Here is a 22,128-nt window from a genome sequence, read left to right on the forward strand (position 1 = left end):
TAATACCCAAAGCTTAAACAACAAAGGTACCATACCTACATGCCCTCCTTCACACACACTCATTTGATATTCTCTGCCTCTCCGAGACCTGGCTAAAACCTAGCACTAAAGACACTGAGATTATTCCCCAAGGCTATAACATAGTAAGACTCGACCGTCCCAAAAGAAAAGGTGGTGGTGTTGCAATTCTTTTTAAAAATCATCTGAATATCACTACCCTTCCAGCCTTACCAACTCAAGATAGCAAATAGAAGCCATCATTATCAAACTCCAATTAAATTCCAAAAAATCCATATATATCATCTGTATGTACCTGCCTCCTGGTAACAATATACCAATCCTTGAAGATTATCTTAGTTGCATATCAGCTACTTATCCACAGGAAACCATCATACTAGGCGACCTGAACATAGACTGGAATAGTATTAATGCAGAAAATCCTTCATCTCCTATCAACCTTCACGGTTTCACCCAAACCATTACCTTGACTACTAGGCTCGATAAACATACTAATAGAGAAAGCATTTTAGACTGGATACTTATAAACAGAGTAAAAACTGATTACAAAGTAGGAACCTTGCCAGACAGTGTTAGTGACCACTCTTTAACTTTTATAACAAGAGAAAAAACTGATTGTCCAAATCCCCACATTACTAGAAAAATATGCAGCGTCAAACATTTTAATCTTGACCTATTTCAAGCTGAACTCAGTGCATGTAACTGGAACCCCTTAAAAACACTCCCTCTTGAAAATGCAGTACTACATTTTAACAAAATGTTTTTATCCATTCTTGACATACATGCTCCTGAACGTACTATTAAAATGAAATCCAATACAGCCCCTTGGCTCTCCCATGAAACCAAAAAGCTTATTCTCACTAGGAATAAAGTCTGGGCTAGATGGAGATCCCACAGAAATAATACTGATCTTCTACTCTTCCGACAGCATAGAAATCTAACCAAAAAGGCAGTGATAGCTGACAAAAAGAAATTCTGTATTGAACTACAACAAACTCATCTTAATAATTCTAAACTATTCTGGTCCTCAATCAATAAACTCCTCTCCCCAGGAACTTCCAAAACACCTTCCCCACTAAATGCAGACCCTGATACCCCACAACAGACTGCAGATGCTTTTAACTCTTTCTTCACAGAAACTATTCAAGCACTAGCTAAACAACTTAATGCCAACAACTACTGTCCACTAAGTAACCTAACTAACTCCTCCTTTAACTTTTCACTACAACCTATCTCTACATCATACATTCACAGACTTCTTCTCAAACTAAAACCATGTACCCCCCCTGCTGATAAGCGCCCTTCTCTTTTTCTTCAAAAGACTGCCAAGGTTATTGCATATCCTATATCTATTCTCATAAATAGGACAATTAAAGAAGGAATCATCCCTGAAATTTGGAAGGTCTCTCATATTATCCCACTTCACAAAGGTGGAAACTCAACTGACTACTCCAACTATAGGCCCATTGCTCTCCTCTCACCTTTGGCTAAGATTATGGAAAAATGTATCCACCTTCAACTTGTACAATATCTCTCTAATCATAACATAATAGCAAACTGCCAACATGGCTTTAGACCACATCACAGTACTACCACTGCCCTGCTTTCTTTTGTAGATACTATTAATCAGAACCAAAACAACAGCTTACTCTCTTCTGCCCTCTTCATTGACCTCTCCAAAGCATTCGATATGGTAAACCACCCCTTATTACTTAATACTCTTGAATCCCTCTCGTTTGATATCCCAGCCATTAAATGGTTTAAATCTTACCTCACAAACAGAAAACCAGCTGTTCTCTGGGATAACCACATCTCTTCTCTCTTGCCTGTTTCCATTGGCGTTCCTCAAGGCTCTATCCTTGGCCCACTTCTCTTCTCCCTCTTCATTAATGATCTTCAAACAATAATCCCTCAAGCAACCTGCATTCAATACGCTGACGACTCTACACTCATCTGCTCAGCACCGTCTACCCCAGAACTTATCTCTCTCACCCAAAAAGTGTTCAGTACAGTAGAAACATGGTTCTCTAGTCGTTTCCTCTTACTAAATGCTAAAAAAAAAAAAAAAAACTTCTTCTTTTTACCCCCACATCTAGAACCTCCCCCTTACATTTCTCCATGAACAAGGATTGCTCACTCTCATCTTATTTCTACTCTTCTATATGCTGCGCCTATCTTCACCAACCTCAAAAAAAACAGCCTTGGTAACCCCCATAAAACTCATCACTGTCTTAACTTAAAACTTCTAGGCTGGCCAGAGTTTCAGAACTATCTTATAATCCATCAACTCTGTATTGCCCATAAAATACTATACCAACCTAATAATACCCCCATACTCTCACAACTCATAATCCCCTATAAAAATCTCAACTCTCTCCGCTCTTCCAGTAAACTTCTGACAAGTTCAATAAAATCAAATAATAATGCTGGTGACTCTCTATTTACCAATGCTGTAGGGACAAAATGGAATTTGTTACCCACTAGCATAACAAAGATTACTTCATTGCCTCTTTTCAAACAAAATATTAAACTGCATTTCCAAAATCACTGGCTTTGTTCCTGTAATAAACCTGATTAGGTTTCACTATTACTACCTAAATAAAACCATCTCTCTTCTCCTTTTTACTCTTTATACTATTTGTCTTTCTTTTCTCCTCCCACTACTTCTCTACCTGTTATCTGCATTACTTGCTCTTTTATTTTCTCCACTTTCTATTCCTATCTTTTTTCCCCCTACTCTCTTTTCACTCTACTCTCCATACCTCCATTCCTTTGTTTATTTAATCCAATAAGTATTTTCAACTTGTTAATTGTGATTTCAACTGTATTGTGTGTTATAGTAACTAACTCTTGTAGTAGTTTTTTTACATTGAAGAGTTTACTAGCTTTTGTTTTTTTGCAAACTCTATTACTAACTCTATTATTTCATTATAATGATTATTATTATTATATTTTGTATGATAGTTTTTCTGTATGTATCTTACTCTGTGGAGCTTTTCTCCCCGGGCCTCTACTGAAAATGGAAATTTCTCCAGCTAGACTAGCCTGGTCAACAAATGTAAAATAAAAATAAAATAAATAAATAAAATAAATTTTAGATGCTTCATTTTTATTAAGTTTACCAATATGGGTTTTGCATCGTTACAGTGAGGAAATGTTTTTTCAACTATTGTTTTTTCACAGGTGGAGTAAAACCTGGCTGCTTGAGTTATTTTCTTTTTCTTAGAATGAAAGTTGGCATACTTTTTTATTTTTATTTAAACGCCTGCCTGATAATGGCTGTATACTTCTAATTTGCAGTGAATCTGATGGAAATCACAGCACTGAAGATGAATCCAGTAGAGGAGCCGAACCTGTTGAACCTGAGCTGAATGTACCAATGACAGTGTCAACAGGACAAGAAGAGGCCCAAGTTCTGAACGCTGCATTCCTACAGACCTCCAGTGCACCAACCAGTACTTCCTCTCTTTTGTTGAATGGAACTGTGTTAAGCAACGCACAGCCTGTTCTCCTAAATGGTAGTGCTGTCCTTCAGGCATCCAGTGGTGTTATCATCAATGGTTTGACTCTAGGAGATGGACAGACAGTAACTCTTAGTCCTGTCGCTTCTAGTTCTCCTGTATTAGTTAGTGGCTCAGCTGCATTCAACAGTAAACAACCTGTGGACCTTTCTGGAACGCATGCTGAGCAAAAGCATCCTCAGGATTCCCCATCTTCAGCTGCCCTTAATACCAACGGTGCTATAACTGTACAGAACTTTCAGACAGGAACAGAAGTGAAGGTTGAAAGTAGTCAGGCTTTATCTAGTCCACCATTGGCTTCATTTATTTTCAGTCAGAATAACTCACTGGCCAGTCAGCTAAGCCCATCTGAAATCAAAGCAGAGGATGGGAGGCTTTTGCAGTCTGCTGCAGTCCCTGTTACACAGACTGAGCAGGTAACACCAGTAGTGTCTCTGCCTCAGATCTCCCAAGCACAGCAGATGACACCAACACCACACATATCTCATATTGCCCCTCCCCATGTCGTGTCAGTCTCTCAACTTGTTCCATCAGCTGAAGGATCAGCTGTACCACAGCTTATCCAGGCATCTCAGTTGTTGTCTGGATCACAGATTGTGCCTTTGTCACATGTCTCAACCAGTTCTCAGTCCAGTGAAGTAGCCCAGGCTAGTTCTACACCTCGGCCCATATCTGTGCCTTTGTTAACACCTTCTGCTCAAGCAGTTCATATTTCCCAAATGCAAGGATCTCAGGTGGTCTCTGTGCCCCAAGTGAATTCAATACTGTCTTCTTCCCAAGGATGCTCGGTCCCTTGTAATGTGTCTACATCACAGGTCATTCCTATCTCGCAGATTTCCCCAGCATCACATGTAGTTCCTATTTCTCAGCCTTTGCAAGGATCACAAGTGCTTTCCCCTACACCGATGATCCCTTTGTCTCCAGTCATTTCCACACCCCAAGTCCTCTCTGTGCCTCAGGGATCTGCAACTCCTCATGTTGTCTCAATACCTCAGGTGGCACAAGGCTCTCAGATTGTTCCATTGCCTCAGGTTGCTCCAGCATCACAAGTTCTTACACTACAGCAAGGTGTTCCCTTGTCCAGCGTGGGTTCTAGCATTCCTGGCCATGTGCAGATATTGACAAACAGCAGCAGTCCCATAAAAGCAAGCCCAGTTGGAACAGTGCAGCTTCCTGGTAGCACAGTGATACCAAATAATGTTCAGCTCCTTGGTACGAATGTGGGATTGACAGCTTTGCAGCTTCCTTCTGCACCTCCGGGTAAGTTTGGATTTTAACTGATTCTTTTGCTTTGCTTTAACTTTTACTTGTCTGCACATTTCAATTCTTCACCTTTTTGGAATTTTACTTAAGTGATTTATCCAAGAAGAACTGCATATAGATAGCAATACCTCAATTATTTTATACACACATGCACCCATTAATGGCAGTGCAGTCACTGGCTCAGATTGCCTATGTGTTCATTGTTTGTTTTATTGCTGTTTCCACCGCCACATCCAAGAAAAGCAGCCCAGAAGCTATGTAACTCTTTTTGCATCTTTTGCTTTAAACAGTTCTATGTTGGACAGTCACCACATTTTTCCTGTTCACTTGTCTACTGGGAATGTGTTAGGTAAATGAAGATCAAACTTATTGTTGCTTTCATTGGTTGCTCTTGTGCCTTTTCAGTGAAATGTAATTATTATTCAATTTGATATCTTGAAGGGATAACAGCATGATTATTATTGGCATTGTGTAGTTTCATCGCATAGATTGATAGTTTAAGTGGTTGTGCTTCAGAGCATATCATAAGTTCTGTAGGCACAAGTTCTCTTTTGTTTTTGATTTTGTAGACATTATCCAAGTTTCATTAGTCATTTCCGGTAAAAACCTTTTGGAAACGTAGCCCTGTATTACTGGCATGTATAAAAACGTAAGCATCTATACAGTAGTGCTGCCCTCTGAATGTCATTCTTCCTTTTGTGAGACAGACTTGATTTTGTAGTCTGTTCTCTAAATGCCTGCTCTGCTTTCTACTCCTGTTTTTATTTTATTTCTTGGCAAAGGTAAGAAACATGAAGAATGTATGAAAACCTGTTCCACTTGAGCAAGTTTCAGACACTTCAAGTGGCACAGTGAATTTTCTGCATGATTTTGACACTGCTGGGAGTTTCTTCATTCCCTGGTTTGTGGTTGGAAGCACTTGAGCACTTTTTTCTCTCTTAGTTATTAACAGTGTGAGTAGAGGATTTTAGAAATGCCGAAGAAATGGAGAGGTATTTCCGGTGAATGTGTCTCTGTTAAGGCGAGTTTGCCTTGCATAAGTAAACATGATTGTTGCTGGAAGAAGAATGAAACGGCTTGCCATTTTCAAGGGGATCTGTGTCAGGCAGTACTCTGGTAATGAAAGGAGAAAGGGAGCACTTACTGTCACCTAGATGTTCTTTGTTTTATAAAACTGTTCATGCTTCAAAACATGTTTGTTTTAATATTTCTTTGTTATAGTTGCTTTACTAGTAATACAGTATATTCACATTACTGTATAGGATCTGTAACTTAGCAGATAGAACATTCTTGCAGTGCTGAATAGAAGACTTGCTACACTTGCTGAATATTTTCTTTGAGGCTGAAAGTACAGTTGTGTAAAAATCTTACCATACCTGTAGGTGTCCTTGCCTTCACTTCCGCAGTATTCATTCTTAACATATGTGGATTCCCTGCCGTGGAAGCCCGACATCCGGCCAGTCTCTATCAAAGACTACTGTTGCTTTATGGTATGACGAATGTCACCCAAATACACTTTGCATAGCATAGGGCATAAAGGTGACATTCAGGCCTACCATAGTCAGAACTGATTGCCCCAGTAGGATCACCAGTCCAAGGAACCCAAGAGGTAAGCTGTACATCCAGGAAGGCAAAGGACTATGGGGATGGAGGGAGGGAGCGAATACTGCAACAGTGACGGCAAGGACATCTACCATTATGGTAAGATTTTAGACAACTGTACTATGTCCTTACATTCACTGCTGCAGTATTCTTAACATACGGGAGAGTGCCAAAGCTAAAAAGGAAACTTGGGGCGGGGGCAGAAGAGACCCCTAAAATGCCATGAAAAAGGCACTAGCAAAACCAGCCCTAGCTCTAGAGATACCATCCAACTTGTAGTGCTTGGTAAAGGTATGCACAGAAGTCCGGGTAGCTGCTTCAAGAATAGATTTGGTATCTAAGCCCTTGAAAAAGCACCAGAAGAAACCACAGCTTTAGTAGAATGAGCCTTAACTGAAGAAGGAAGGCTGTTGCCATAAAAAGTTTAATAAAAGGAAATAGCCTTAGAAATCCAAGAAGAAATAATTTGCTTGGATACAGCAAGTCCCAAAGATCTAGTATGAAAAGAAACAGAAAATCTGATCAGTTATTTAATAGCCTTATTCTTATCCATATAAACCCTGAGTTGCCTATGCACGTCCAGAGTATGCAGCACCCTTTTCAGTCAGTTTGCGGAAAGGGGTAAAAAGTAGGCAGATTAATAGACTGATTATATGATAGTTCATTAACCACCTTAGGCATAAAAGACATTTAGTGCACAAGAGTACCCTGTCCTCACGAAAAATCAAAACAGGAGGACAAGCCATAATGGTCTGTAACTCGGACACCCGTCTGGCAGCAGTGAGCAGTGTTCCAGGAACAATGTTGCCAGGAAGCTGAAGGAGCAGGCTCAAAAGGAGCTTGAGTCAACTTTTCCAAAACAAAATTAAGATTCCAAGGAGGAGGAACAGGCATCCCCGGAGATCTAATATTAAGGATGCCTTTAAGAAATTGTTTCACCTCAAATCTAGAAGCTAAAGGAGGAGAAAGAGATAGATCAGCAGAGATAGCCTTACTGGAAGAATAGGCCAAGTCAGCGTTGAGCAACTCGCACAAATAAGAGATAACCAAAGGAACATCCACAGTAAGTCCAGGTTGCGAGCGAGAGAGAGAGACACCAAACAGAAAACCTCTTCCATTAAGATAAGTAGGATTTCCTAGTAGTAGGTTTACTGGTGTCCTACAGGACTTGCAGCACTTCCTCAGAAAAAAGGTGTAGGTAGTCACTGGAGAATGAAAATGCATTCCGCTGGTGCAAAATGGATGCAGGTAAATAGACCGATGGTGAAAAGATGTGTTCAGACTGGCAGCAAAGATTATGATAAGCCTGAATGTCGCCTTTATGCCCTACACTAAGCAAGGTGTGTGTGTGTGTGTGTGTGTGTGTGTGTGTGTGTGTGTGTGTGTGTGTGTGTGTGTGTGTGTGTGTGTGAGAGAGACGTTCAGCATACCTTAAAGCAACAGTAGTCTTTGGTAGACGAGCTGGATGTCGGGCTTCCACAGCAGGGAATCCCATATGTTAAGAATACTACTGCAGTGAAGGCAAGGACATAAAATAAATTCCTCCAGAGCCTAAATGCTAGAGGTAATTTCAACAGCTTCTAAGGCTGCATTATGTCTTCTCCCCAATTACTATTAGTGGATATATTTTTAAAAAATGGTAGAGAGGTGGACAAGAAAACATATCTTTAGGATGGACTTTTCACAAGCTAAGATGCTAGACCCTGACCCAAGGAAAAGCTGTCCAAGTTTGCCAGTGATTAGAAATTGATTCAAAAATATTGTCACAATGAGTATGCCCACTGGAAATCCATTCTTTAGTGGAACTACTCAGCCCATTAGCAAGATGAAAGTATTGGAAGTACCTGCAGATACAGCTCCAGAAAAAAAGGCTACAACCGCCATGTTATCCTTGCTTTTGAATGGAGTAACCCAGTGCTTGTGACTGCCCACCCTCTGTAAAGGCACACAGACTGAAAAAATGTTGCCTGAGATGAATAAAAAAGATCAAAAGTCACTTGCAGAACTGTGTTTGCATTTACTGCCTCATGTGCAGTACATTTGGAATGCCCTAACATTCAACATGGCAGCTACATATGAAGCAGAACAAAATTCACGTAGAACACTGTTAGTTACATTTTTTTTTTAAATAATGGCATTATATAATAGCAATAATTCGCTGCTGAGTATGGGACCTTCCCAAAAAAGGATGTGGCAATGCTTTGCCGTACACCTGCAGACCACCCTACCCCTCCCACCAACACATGCAGTTATCTGAAATAACCGATATTTGTCCCAGAACATTAACTTTTTATTATTGATGTAATCTAAACCCAGATGAAATAGTGAACACCTAATGTAAGTACACAACATTTTTGTATTTGCTTTGGCTTCCCCAAGTAGGCTAACCTCTCCAGTTATGAAACATTGGTCTGGAATATCTGGCTGCTATTGACTAGGTCTAACAAAGTGCTGCAGTCTGTATAATTTAGCAATAATTCATAAACAGGTGTGGGGAATCTTTGGTTTACTTGTTTTACTCATGTTTGGAGTGGTCTGAGGTGATCAAACAAAAAAGCCACTGTGGGTACACTTCCCACATTCAGTGGTGAATTATTGCTGTTATACTATTCAGGAAGAGGATAGGCTACACATGGTGTAGAAATTGTGAGAGAGAGCTTCAAAAGACAGTGAGTGGTATTATCAGAATTAGTGACAAGACTCGTGGCAGTCAGACTTTAGTGTAATAACAGAGCAGTATTTATAATCTCAGCCTGTGTCCCACAGCAGAGTTATGATAGTGAGGAAAAGAGGGCATTCACTCCGCTGTTGCAGGATGTATTAGGTAAAGCAGGTGAATGAATTGCTGTTAATAGGTTACCTGAGTGCACATATCAGGACAGACAGAACAGGATTTGAGGATTGCCTGGGTCTACATGGGTGGAGCAACAGGATTAAAGAAGAAAAGACCATTCTAGACTTCCGTCTGGCAAATGGCTTGATGGCAGCCAACACATGGTTCAGAAAGAGAGACAGTCACAAGATCACATGCAAGAATGACTATTATGTTGCTCAGGTAGTGTCCCCCATAGTAAGGAAAGGGCACTAAGGCAGAATCGGCGATTGCAAAGTCATCCCCAGTGAAACAGTTGACCCGCAGCATAAACCCCTGGTTGCCACAATCTGCTATAAACCATGATCAGAGAAGGCTCTAAAGTCAACAGAGACCAGACTGAAGACCTGGAAGTTGACCTGTCAAGAAAGCCCAACAGTTCAAGGAATTACTCAGGGCTGTAGCACCTCAAGAAGAGGAGGAAATGGGTGGAGTTGAAGAATGGTAGTGACTCAAAACAGTATATACAAGGGCTGCAGAACAGATATGCAGTTGAGCCATAAGGAAAGCTGTCAGTGGAATGCAGAAGTCCAGGAAATCATCAAAAGAAAGGAGGAGTGCAGATAAAAAGTGAGAGAACAGACCAGGCTAGCAAGGAATACTGATTGACTAACAAAGAGGCTGAGAGGAGTTGCAATAGCAAAAAACAAGACATCAGAGGCACTCTTCCAACTTCTGGAAAGTGAGTCAGTGGATTACACAAACTCTTATCAGGTTGCAAGGCAAAGACATAAAGGTAATAGTCAGACACTCTTCATAAGGGATTCCAGCAAAAGCCTGCTTAGCAGTCTGCAGGACATCAAAGGCAGATGGAAGGAGTACTTCCATCAACTTGTGATTTTAATGAAAACCCCACAGAAGCTGTACTGCCCCAGACACAGCCTACAGTGAGAAAGAGGAGGAGCCCACCTTAGAAGTAAGAACGTCACTAAGGGAAAGCAGCAGGCCCAAATGAGGTCCCAGGAGATGCGCTCAAGATGTTGGGTAAGATGAGGGAGAAATGACTGTTCAGGGTACTCGTAGCAGTATGGAGGGAAAGACATGTCCCAAATAACACTAGTATAAGCATACAAGTGCCAGTGTTCAAGAACAAAGGAGGCATTCACAACTGTGGGCAGTATAGAGGTGTCAGAACTCCTGTTGCACTGCATGAAAGTTTTGACCAGGGTGATTGATGAACAAATATGCAGAGTAATAGAAAGTAAGGTGGGAAATGAGCAGTTCAGATTCGGATCAGGATGCAGCATATCTGACCTAGTGTTTTCAGCGAGACTGATTCTTGAGAAGAAGGGAGAAATGAGGAAGGAGTCCAACTGGGCATTCTTAGACTTTGAGAAAGCATAAGATAAGGTGCCACGAAAGCTGACTTGAGCAGTAACATTGGTAGAATTAGTGCAAGCTATGTACAAGGACCCAATGACTTGAGTACGAAAGTGTTCAGTCTTACAGAAGAGTTCCTTATAGTAGACACCCCTAAAGCAGGGAAACATAGTCAGCTTCTGAAGTACCAAAAATCTCCTCCCTGATATTGTGTTAGTACAGCAGTATACCAGCATCATCTTCAGTACCTGCAGCTGGTGTTTCCCGTGTCATGTTTGATCCAGGTGCATCAGCTGTCTCCAGAAAATACATGTGCATAACAAGTAACAAAAGATAATGTCACACACAGCATGAGCAAACTCCAAGAACTATTAAATCTAATGAATTTGTTTAATAAAGTAAATAAGTAGCTTAACTTTTTAGTGCTTTTATCTCAATAATGAATGAGACTTCAACTTAAAAGCTTGTTTTATATTCCGAGTGCTAAACATTTCACAGTTCGACTAATCAGTGAATATTCCTTCGCAGTTTGTTATTAAAACCAAAATGACCAAACTATAAATTCATGTTAAATACATAATGTATGTAAAATTGACACCCCCAATAAATCACTAATATTTTCTGTGTAATAAAATGCTAATTTTGATAGCACATTAATATAGCTAAATACAAAATTAAATTTAAGTAGACGTATATACTAAGTTGTAAATATTATTCATTACCTAGACTGTCTCAAATTCAAAATGCTATTTATAATCACTCTATTGTCTAGGTATGGTTGCAGCATTCATCAGTAAATCAATAAAGAGAAAATGGTAAATGGGGCAAAGCTCTTACGAAAAAAGTGAGACATACAAATGGTGTGCATACGTTAATGATGGCCCTTGTGTGGTAATTTCTACATGTCACAGGACTATTGCTTGTTGGGGGCAGATGTAACTAGCATCAAAAGGGTACTCTGTTTGGTATTGTGTTTGTCCTATGAGGGATTCTTTGTTGGAAGGACTGAGAGAAAATTATGTAAAAGGATCAAAGAATACAAGTCTGATATTAGGAGGAGAGAGGAGAGGAGTGCACTGTTTAGATATTCCTTAAATTGTGTGAACGTTAAAAGATTTCTATTTTTTGTACCTGAAGAGGTATCGGAGGGCAACATTTGGGGAGGGGCATTGGAAAGGGATTTGGCATTTAAGTTGAATGCTAATTGAATTGGATTAAATGCCAGTGACAAGTAGCATTTTGAATTTGAGACGGTCAAAGTTGACTTGTATAACATTTAATATAACATTTTTCTGTTTATAATTTAATGTATACGTTATTGTAATTGTATTTGTATATTTTTATTAAGTAATATGTTGTAAAAATTAAGTACTTTGACACAAAAATGTTGGATTGTCATAAATTTATGTACATCATATTTCTAGTTTTGGATGTTTTGGGTTTAATAACCTATTCATGTGCAATTTTTATATCAGCTTGTTGACTTCTCAGTTATATGACTAGCAGTCATTTTATTTATTTTACATTTGTTGATCGGGATAGTCCGACTGAATGCTTGTCCATTTTCAGCAGAGGCCCGGGGAGAAAAGCTCCAAGGGTAAGCAGATACAGCATTACATAATACCAGCATTACATATTACAAACAGACTATTTACAGAGATTACATAAGTAAGCAAGTTAAAGTTCCACAGGTTAGAGTTAATCCCAAGCGTAAATCAGGATTAAATTAAATTACACAGTAAGATGGTTAACAGGTTTTTACACATTCTAGAGAGAGTTAGCCAGGCTTGATACAGTGACATAGCCAGTTAAGTGACAAATGTTTGAGTCTAGTTTTAAATTGACCTAAGGTGGAAAGTAAGGTAATATTAGCTGGAAGAAAATTCCAGGATCTACTTGCAGAGTTTGCAAAGAGAGAGTTGCAAAGAGAGAGTCACCGGCTGTGTTATTAATTTTGCTAGTCTGAATTAGTTTGTTAGAGGATCGAAGCGGTCTAGGATTGTTAAAGGGGATGATATTTTTAAGTGCAGGAGTATTGTCCAGATTATAAAGGATTTTATAGGCCATAATCAGGTAGTTATACTGGATTAAGCTGGGTGGTTCAAGCCACCCAAGCTGGTTTAGATTGATGCAATGATGTGTCGTAAATGGCAGCTCAGTGGCAAACCTGGCAATGTGGTTGTAGCAAATTGAAAGTTTGTTAAGGACAGTCTTGTTTAAATTCGAGAGTAGAGGGGATGCATACAGAAGGGTTGAAAGAAGGTGAGAGCGAGCTATGGCAATTTTAGCTGGAGGGGTTAGGAAGGCTTTATTCTGTAAAGTGACTATTAGTTTTTTATTGATGGTTTTGATAGTTTGGTTAACATGTAGGTCGTATTTTAGATTATTATCTATGATGACACCTAATAATTTTGTAGAGAGGTCAGTGGAGATTATTGTGCCATCATTTGAATTTATGGTAAAGTTGAAAGTGGTAGACCTACATGTTGGTGAAAATAACAGCATTTTAGTTTTTTTGGGATTTAGGATCAGACGACATTCAGAAAGCCAGTTTTCTGTTGTATTAAAGGTGGTCTGGGTAGCTGACCATAATTCTATTGGAGATGTGGCCGAGCAAATCAGAGTAGAGTCATCAGCATATTGAATACAGCTGACTTTTGGGATGACCGTATAAAGGTCGTTAATGAAGATGGAGAACAGCAAGGGCTCTAGTATAGAGCCTTGTGGTACTCCAAGGGTGTTTGGCAGAACAAACTCTCTAACCTTCTACCAGAGGACAGCCTGCTGTCGACCAGTCAGGTAGGATTGAAACCACTGAAGGGCTCTAGTATCTAGACAGAATGTTTGCAGGGTGTGGATTAAAAGTTGGTGATCAACCATATTGAATGCCTTGGAAAGATCCAAGAAGAGGGCTGAGGATATATACTTGTTGCGATTATGGTTTATGGTGTTGGTAAAGGCTAGGAGGGCTGAGGTAGTGCTGTGATGAGGACGGAAGCCATGCTGAGTGTCTGCCATAAGGTGATTCTGGATTAGGTGGTGCATGAGTTGTCTATGAATACATTTTTCCATAATCTCTGCAAGTGGAGAGAGTATATCTATTGGCCTGTAATTGGAGAATTTATTAGAGCTACCTCCTTTGTGAAGTGGGATTGCATAGGATATTTTCCAGATAGTGGGAATTTTAGCTTCTACTATGGTTCGATTAGTATTTAGACAGGATAAGCAAATAGCATCAGCTGATTTTTGTAGGTACTCGGCAGGGAGTTGATCAGCAGAAAGTGTAGTGGGTTTTAATGTTTTGATCAAGGTACGGATAAGTGAAGTGGCGACTGGTTGGAAGCTGAATGCGAGTAGGTTTCTAGGGGTGCTACTTTCAGGACCATGGGAGCTAGGAGGTAGTTGGCTAGCTAGGGCTTGAATTGTCTCGGTAAAGAATCTGTTAAAATTGTCAAACATCTTCTGGGGTTTTATCAGTAGTAGCAGCAGGGATTGGGGTTGAAGTTTGTCCAGGATGTAGTAGATTATTTAAACCTGCCCAAAACTTTTTGATTTACTGTCTGTAAATTACAGTAGTATTGTTTTTTTGTCTTGTAAAATGGATGTTTTAGTTTCGTTCCTGGATTGCCTGTATTTAATGTGATCTTGGGGGTCTTTAGAAGAACGCCATAAAGCCCATGCTTTGTTTCTAAGGGTAATTTTGAGTTTAGACTCTTTAGAAAGCCATGGTGCAGTTTTTGCCTTTGTTCTCTTTTAACGAACAGGTGCATGCAAATCAAGGATCTCAAGGAATTTGTTGTTAAAGTATGCTACTGCTTCCTCTAAGGGGAGGTGTTTTAGAATAGACCAATTACATGAGTTTAGTTCTTGTTGGAATTTGGCAGGGTCAAAGTTTATATTGTTTCTAACCTTTCCGAGTAAGGGTTGTTGGGAATTAATGGCTTTGTGCTTAATTTCATATGCGAGAAGGTGATTGCTTAGGCCATCAGGGAGGTTACCAGAGGTGTACAGTTGGGGGTGACTATTTATGAGTACCCAGTCAAGTATGCTTTCTTTTTGGTTGGGTTTACCTATCCTGGTAGGGGTGGATATGATTTGTGTAAATCCATGCAGGTTAATATGGGTGGTTGGGGATTCTGAGGAACAGGTGCCCCAGTCTATGTTAAAGTCTCCAAGTAGTAGGGTTTCTTGGGGGTAGTGACATGATAGCCAGTGCAGGATATCTTCAAGTGTAGATACATTGTTACCTGGGGGTATGTACATACAGATGATATTAATGCATTTATTTTTATTAAGTTGCAATTTGGTGGCAAGAATCTCCGAGTTATTAATCTGAGGTGGTTGTATTACATCTATGGTGACATTCAACTCAGATTTATAGATTACAGCTACCCCACCCCCTTCCTCAAAGCACAGTCCAGCCTGTGTATGTTGTACCCAGGTGGTAACACTTCATTGTCTGTAGTGTTAGGTTTTAACCAGGTTTCAGATAAACAGAGAATCTCAGGGGAGTGGACATCCAGAAGTGCATGCAATTCATGTACCTTGTTATTAATGCTTCTAATATTGAGATGACAGGCTAGGAGAGAGTTATTTGGCCTATTTAAATGTAGGTTTGTAGCTTAGATTGCAAGTAGAGGGGGTATGTGTATCCGAAGTGGGTGGGCCAGGGTTGGGGTGAATATCACCACCAGGTATTTGGTTAAGTCTATACTTGGTGATGAATTTCAGGAATTTGTTTATTAGTTTGTGTGTTTGGATCTAGAGCTAATGTGCCTGGGGTTGAGATGTTGATAGGCTGAACAAGATGTTGGATAGGACCTGGTACTGTAAGTATGGTTGAAGGTGGGAGGATTTACAGCTGGGGTGATAGTATGGCCTTTCGGGACCTGAAATCCCCTGAGAAACTGGTTTTCATACAAGGTAAAGAGGTATGGTGCGAACAAGAGGGGTAGTAAAGAGGAGTATATCATTATCTGTGATTCATCTAGTGAGTTAAGGAACTATTTTACCTGGTGATGCAACACCAGAAGATAGAGTGGTGAGGTAAAGGTACTGGAAGGGGGATGGGAGAATGCCAGATGAAAGCTAATAGGTGCTATTGAAATGGAGGTAGAAGAATGGGGGTGGGATGGGAGGAATTATCCCAGATGAAAGCAAATAGGATCTAGAAAGTGGGGGAGTGGCTATAGTACTATAAATTTTAGAGGTATTGGGGGCAGGGAGGGGAGCAAAGAGAGCTCGGGCGCAGCAAGGGCGAACGTAGCGGGGCTATTGCAGTTTACAAGGTTTCCTGAGGTGTTCTAAAGCTATAAGTAAGTATTATAGTTCTTAATGTAAGAGTCAGTTTACTATGTTACAGGGGAAGGAGGCAAACCCTCAAGTAGAAAAAGAGCCCTATGGCTGACCAAAATGGTGACCTGCTTGTGAAAGCTTAACAAATGCTTTTGTGTGCAACCTACTCTGCTTAAATGCTGAGAGAAACTGTTTGCAGTCCTGTAGACTCCATTTTGTAGGGAGCTGTAGAGTTCAAACTGAGTCGCACCAGGTCAGCCAAGGGGGGAAGAGAGAGGGAAATCCTAAGCACCTAGATTTGAAAATTTGAGTGGGCCTAGGAAAATGGGAAACTGGGAAAATTTGAAAAGTTATTGTATAAGACAAGTATTTTAGTTGAAGTAAGCTTAACTTCTGAAGAAGTCTCATTCACTGTTGAGGAGAAAGTGATAAATTAAGCTATTTATGTTATTAGCTTTAATGGATGTTTTTATATTGATTATGGGTTATAGCCTGCCAACTAGCCAGCTTCCAAAGTCTCACAGTACCACCCCAACTGTCAAGTAGCTAGTTTTGAGATGAGATGACTAAAAGACAAGTTTGGGCTTTACTGATGACAAAGAGTATGCTCTTTTGATGTTTTGAGGATCAATGGTCTGTGCTTTCCTTTACTGGGCAGATAAGTTTCCTTTAAGGAAAAAAATTACATTTTCTTATATGTACTGATGTTTTTATTACCTTCTTCTTTAGGAAAGTTATTTTAAAGCCAGAAATGGTGTGTTTTAATGGACTGTCTCGAGACTGTAACGTTCTTTTAAAATGGAGACTTGTTTTTTTCTGTCAATTTTAAAAGTAGCGTAAATAAATTTATGACATATTTTCTGTAGAGAGATTGTATTTATTATTCCATTGTGGGGCTGCAGTAGTGAAGTGGTTTTCATAGTGTATTTTCTTTCAAAAAATTAACTTTTGTGGGTTGGTAGGTTTACTGGCATTTGCTGTTTCTCCTCCCTGGGAAAGAGGCACCATTTTCGGATTGACCATGGAAAGTACAGTTGTGTGAACTAGATGTCTTTGCCTTCACTGCTGCAGTATTCTTAACACATGGGATTCCCTGCCGTGGAAGCCTGATGTCCAGCTTTCTGCCAAAGACTCCTGTTGCTTTAAAGGTACTCCGAACATCACTCAAAGGTTCCTTGCGTAGAGGAGGGCATGAAGGTGACATTCAGGTCTACCATAGTCAGAACTGATTGCCCCAGTAGGAACACCAGTCCAAGGAACCCAAGAGGTAATTTGTACATTCAGGAAGGCAAAGGACTAGGGGGAAGGAGGGAGGAAGCTAGTACTGCAGCAGTGAAGGTAAGGACCTCTACCATTACAGTAAGATTTTACAGAACTGTACTGTGTCCTTACATTCACTACTGCAGCATTCTTAAGAAATGGGAGAGTGCCAAGGCTCAAGAGGAAACTAGGGAGGAGAAGGAGCAGAAGAGTCCCCTAAAAGCCACAAAGAATGGCACTAGCAAAACCAGCCTTAGCTATAGAGATATCATCCAACTTGTAGTGTTTGGTATCTATCCTTGACCTTTCTGTCTGTTATTGGGCTTTTATTTCAACACAGTCAAGGAATGTGTTTCCATCAACAATTAGGTCCTGTTTGTCAGGACCAAGTATCTTGTCCCTGGAGTCGACATTCGGTGTTTAGTCCATCTACCTTGACCCAGGTATCAGTAGCTGCCCTGACCCTGAGGATAGGAATCAAATCATTGATCACAAAGATGGTGCCAACACTTTGGACTTCAGCAGCAGGCCCACTGATGTTTAGGTGTCGATCCCTTGTGGTTGGCATCTTGATTTTAGGTTTATGGCCTTTGGCTCTTCAGTAATTTAGGCACTGACACAGGGTCCTTTGTTGGCTGCTGTTCCTACTGCCCATGAGGACCGAGTTACTGGGGGTGTAATTACAGTGTCTGGATCATTGTTTTCCCCATGCCTAGATGCTCCATTCTTAGACTCGGGAGCAAGGCCACAATACAAGAGAAAGCACTTAGGATTCACCAGAGGAATCTCCAGAGGCCAATTCCCCCCACCTTTCAACCTTTGGTTTACTTCCTAACCAGACTGTGCACTGTGCCCACAGCACCATGAATGGTTCATTGCAAGTGGCAGGCACAAGACTCTGTTTGTTACTGGGTGTGGCTGTTTTTCATTGACTGCCAAAAACACCAATGCTAATTTTATGAATTTCCTATTTGGCCTGGCCTTACTCTTCAGACCAAAAGTAAAATCTGAACTGGAAAAACAAAATGAGGATAACCCCCTGCCCCACGATTGAGGTGAAGTTTCAGGCTTTTCAGAGTTGTTCACTTACTCAGCAGAGCCATCATCAGCTTTGGTTTAGATATCCAGAAAAAGGAAGTTTTTTGGCAGAATGAGCAGGATTACCATTGTCCTCCTCCTGGAGAGCATCAGTCTGCTCCTTGATGTCGCTCCTGGCTACGTGTCTCTAGCAGTAGTCAGAGGCTGTTTCACCCTCCACCTGAGTGTCCATCACTAAAGACAGGTGGCAATAGTCTTAATATCAAGAGTCCCTTCACCATTTCACCCATGTTTGCAGTCTCCCTGTTTCTCCCATGTAGCTCGCACTTTCAGAAAACAGTAACAAGATTAGAGGTGTAAGGTCTTCTTATAGAAAGATCCATTTAAAAAGTCCTGCCAGACCATAAAGAGCTTGGCTTTCATTCAAGAAGGCCAAGGATCTCTAATTGTAGAGCTGAGCAGCCTCACCCGTTATATACACGTCACTCTTTCACATGATTACAGCTGCAGCCTGTCCTTGCCTAAGGAGTTTGGTTGTGCTCTTTGGACCTCCAGAATATATCTGCACATCTGAATCGCCAAGGAGTCCTTGAGATTCCTTTGCTTCCACATGGGAGAAGGTCAGTTACAACTGTGGTAGCAGACGCTGTCAGACTGAAAGGCTGCATTATCTTTCCTTATCTAAATGATTAGTTCTCAACAATGACTGTAATGCAGGCTGCTAGAAGGAGTTTGCTTCTTCAGCCATTTCAGTACCTGGGCATAACAGTGAATCTTCAAAGACTATGCTGAATCCCATGTAGTTGAACATTGACTGTCTTGACACACTATTTGTCTTTTTAATTTAGTGCATTTCATTCAGAATGATTCTGCTGGGACTTGTGATATCATGTCATTGACATTGTTGATAGAGACTCATGCCAGATTTCACAAGGGTTCTTTACTAGGCTCTTGAATTCACCAGAACCAGCTTTCATATCCTTCGCTGGATGATCTAATCAGGATGTCCATGAAATGCAAAGGACATTTTGTATGAGGGCTTCAGAACCCAACATTACCCTGGGCATATCTTTTCATGCTGCTGGTCTTCTAGCAGCCGTGATCGCAGACTTTTGGTGGGGGAGGGGGCATTTCATTATTTAACACAGACTGTTCAAGGCATGTGGTCATTCCAAGATACCTGTCTGAACATCAGTATTTTGGAAATGAGGGCTGTCCTCACCTTGCAAGCATTTCATAATTTCCTTCCCTTTCGAACAGTTGTGATCTACTCACGCTAACATGATAGTGGTTTAGTGTGTTGCCTCCTTTTCATATAGTATGTAATTCTTGCAGTTGTAATGGGTTTTACTGCAGCTCCTTTATGCTGCTGTCACAAGTTGCAGATTTAAGAGCTGAACTGCAGTGTCCTTTATTGCACTGCAGCTGAAAAAATACATTTACTTGAGCTCTTTGGCTTTGCAAGGTTACCCCTGAAGTTCTACTACTTTTTTAAGGACCCAGCACTTTGCACTGTGTGAGTGAATTTTACAAGCCCATTACTTGACTGCTTTCCATTTGCCTTCCCACTCACTCTGTACTATCCATTTGGTGAATTTCAATCCAGAGGTTGACAAGAAAACTGCTTAAGGTTGTCTCTAAAAACAGTACTGCATCTCTACTTTCTAGTCTCTTTGGCAGCCCACTGCTTCTTGTTTTCTTTGTTGGATCTGCATTCCTTATCTTTTCACTTTTTTATGAAATGTATTTCAGACTGGATGATTCACAGTTGAAAGACTGACATTCTTTCTTCACTCTATTTTGTTATGCCTTCATCTTGGCACTGTTCTATGCAAAGTGCTCTCCATCCTTAGCCCACTCGGATCACTCTTCATCCTGACAATTTCCAGGCAAAGTCCATCAAATTTTACTGAAATTCTGTCTTGTGTTTGCCTTCCTTTATTGAACACACGTGATTTCTACAGTTCCCTTCTGTGAGTACTGAAAGCTTGAAACAGGTAAATAACATCCTCCTCCCACCCCTACCAAAATAGCTGCTATGAGCTGCAGCACATGGGTTATGCTGCTGTTTTTTATTTATATCGGGCTCAGCAGCACTCAGCCCCTTGTCCCTTTGGATGTTTGTTATTGATCTTATTCTGATGCTTTCAGTCTTTTGAAGGTATTGCGAAAACCCGTGTTAGTACTACAGATAGTAATGCATAGCACTTATTCTGTTAGTTGTTTAATACATCTTTTCCTGTACTTTCCCAGATTTTTGTATCAATACCCAACACTGCTATAAATGCCTTTGTGCATAAACAGTAAACCTCAGCACAAGCCAAATGCTAGAAGAATGCCTTGTGTCATAACGAAGTTGCAGTATGCATTACAAATTGCTACACATGTATACATCCTTGTGTGTGCACATGCACTATTCTACTACTTTTGCTGCTTCATTTATCCCTTATTTGGGTAGTATTTGTGATGCATACCGTGACTTCATTGCCACGCACTGTATTCATCTTACTTTCCTAATGTAAGACAGTCTGCTGAAAATGCAAAAAGTAAAAAAAAAAAAAAAAGAAAAATATGGCGCCATATTAATTACGTCTCTTGGGCAAGCACCAGTGACCAATAGGGACAAGCTGGGCCTCAACTTTACCAAGAATACAGAGGTGAAATTGCATTGCAGAGGCATGCGGCTATTGCAGCAATTAAAAGGATGCTTTGTGCAAAAACATTTCAATAGCTTCTGGAATGCTTTCACTCTGTCTCGTCCACAGTTGGCCATGATGGAACCATAAGTTGGCTGGGTTTCCATTAAAATACCTCGTACTTCCAAGATTTCTTCTTCTCCACATGCATTTAGTATACTTAATCTTGAGAGAAGTGTGTTACTTAGGCTCCGTTTTAGTTTAATGCTGTACATGAACTTGCTTTTCCAGCTGAGACCCATTCATCCACTATTGCAGCCTTTTTTTTCATCTGTTTAATGTGCATTCGAGTCATTGTTTTGATGTGATGTTTCTCAAGGAATAGTACATGTCTCAAGTTTTAGTACTAAACCTTTTCTGTCTAGAACTGTAAAGAACACTCGGATTCTGTACTGGCCTTTAATTTTTATTTATTAAGGTGTCTAGACATAACCTGTAAAAAAACGTAAAGGAAAGTAAACAGCAAAATATTTCAACAGTTAACTGAAATGGAGTACAACATCTAAAAACAGAAATCTTGTAGGTTTAATTAGATGTGCCTAAACAGATTGTCTTCGAAACTTTGGAAACAAGGTCTCCGTGCTTCATATCAACATCAGGAAAGAATGACCCCACAGTGCTGGTGCAAGGTAGGGCAAGAATTACTTGCATGAATTCTCCAGACAAGCCTTGGTCTCAGCAGTCCTTCACCTGACTGTCTCGAGATCTTAGACTGACCTAGTTGTAGCATCAACCAGTGCAGGTCCTACAACACAGGCATTATGACTGGTGTAAAGTGAACTAGATAAACTTCTGCTGCTGATTTCTGCATCCCTTTCAGTCTACACCACTGTCTTTAAGCCCAAGGTAAAGTGTATTATCTTAGTCTGTATAGGAAGGCACATGCTAATGGTAAGTGTTTTATACATTAAAACAACACATTGGTAGACTGGTAGCTCCTAATAGTTAAGGTAAGGTAGGTATCAAGAGGATGCCATGGCAGCAGCTGTCCAGGAATTGCTTCCAGATATTTTTTATTTTTCATCTTAAGGAAATATTTTCCTCTCTAAGGTCAATGCCCACCTTACTGGCTTGCTGTTTTGAGGGAAAAATTGTTAAAGCATAGTTTTTTTTTTATTTTCTTTTTCTTGAACTGCTTGGTATTTCTTTGGATATTGTGTTTATTTTCTGAAAATTTTAATTTGGGTGGCTGCCCTTCATCAAGACAGACTGAGGCTTCTACAAGTGTCCCCATGGGCAGAAA

The 22,128-nt window shown here is 40.3% G+C and overlaps 1 protein-coding gene across 1 annotated transcript in view; it reads left to right on the plus strand.

The window, feature by feature from the left end:
- Positions 1 to 22,128, plus strand: part of LOC122814004 (homeobox protein SIX5-like) — a 343,037-nt gene that overhangs the window by 19,179 nt on the left and 301,730 nt on the right. The window contains exon 2 of the mRNA XM_044086623.1: positions 3,319 to 4,799. Coding sequence (XP_043942558.1) covers positions 3,319 to 4,799 — 1,481 coding nt within the window. The remainder of the gene's footprint in view (positions 1 to 3,318; positions 4,800 to 22,128) is intronic.

This window comes from Protopterus annectens, chromosome 1.part0 (assembly GCF_019279795.1).
Source record: "Protopterus annectens isolate FY-2018-M chromosome 1.part0, PAN1.0, whole genome shotgun sequence".
NCBI classification, from domain to species: Eukaryota; Metazoa; Chordata; order Ceratodontiformes; family Protopteridae; genus Protopterus; species Protopterus annectens.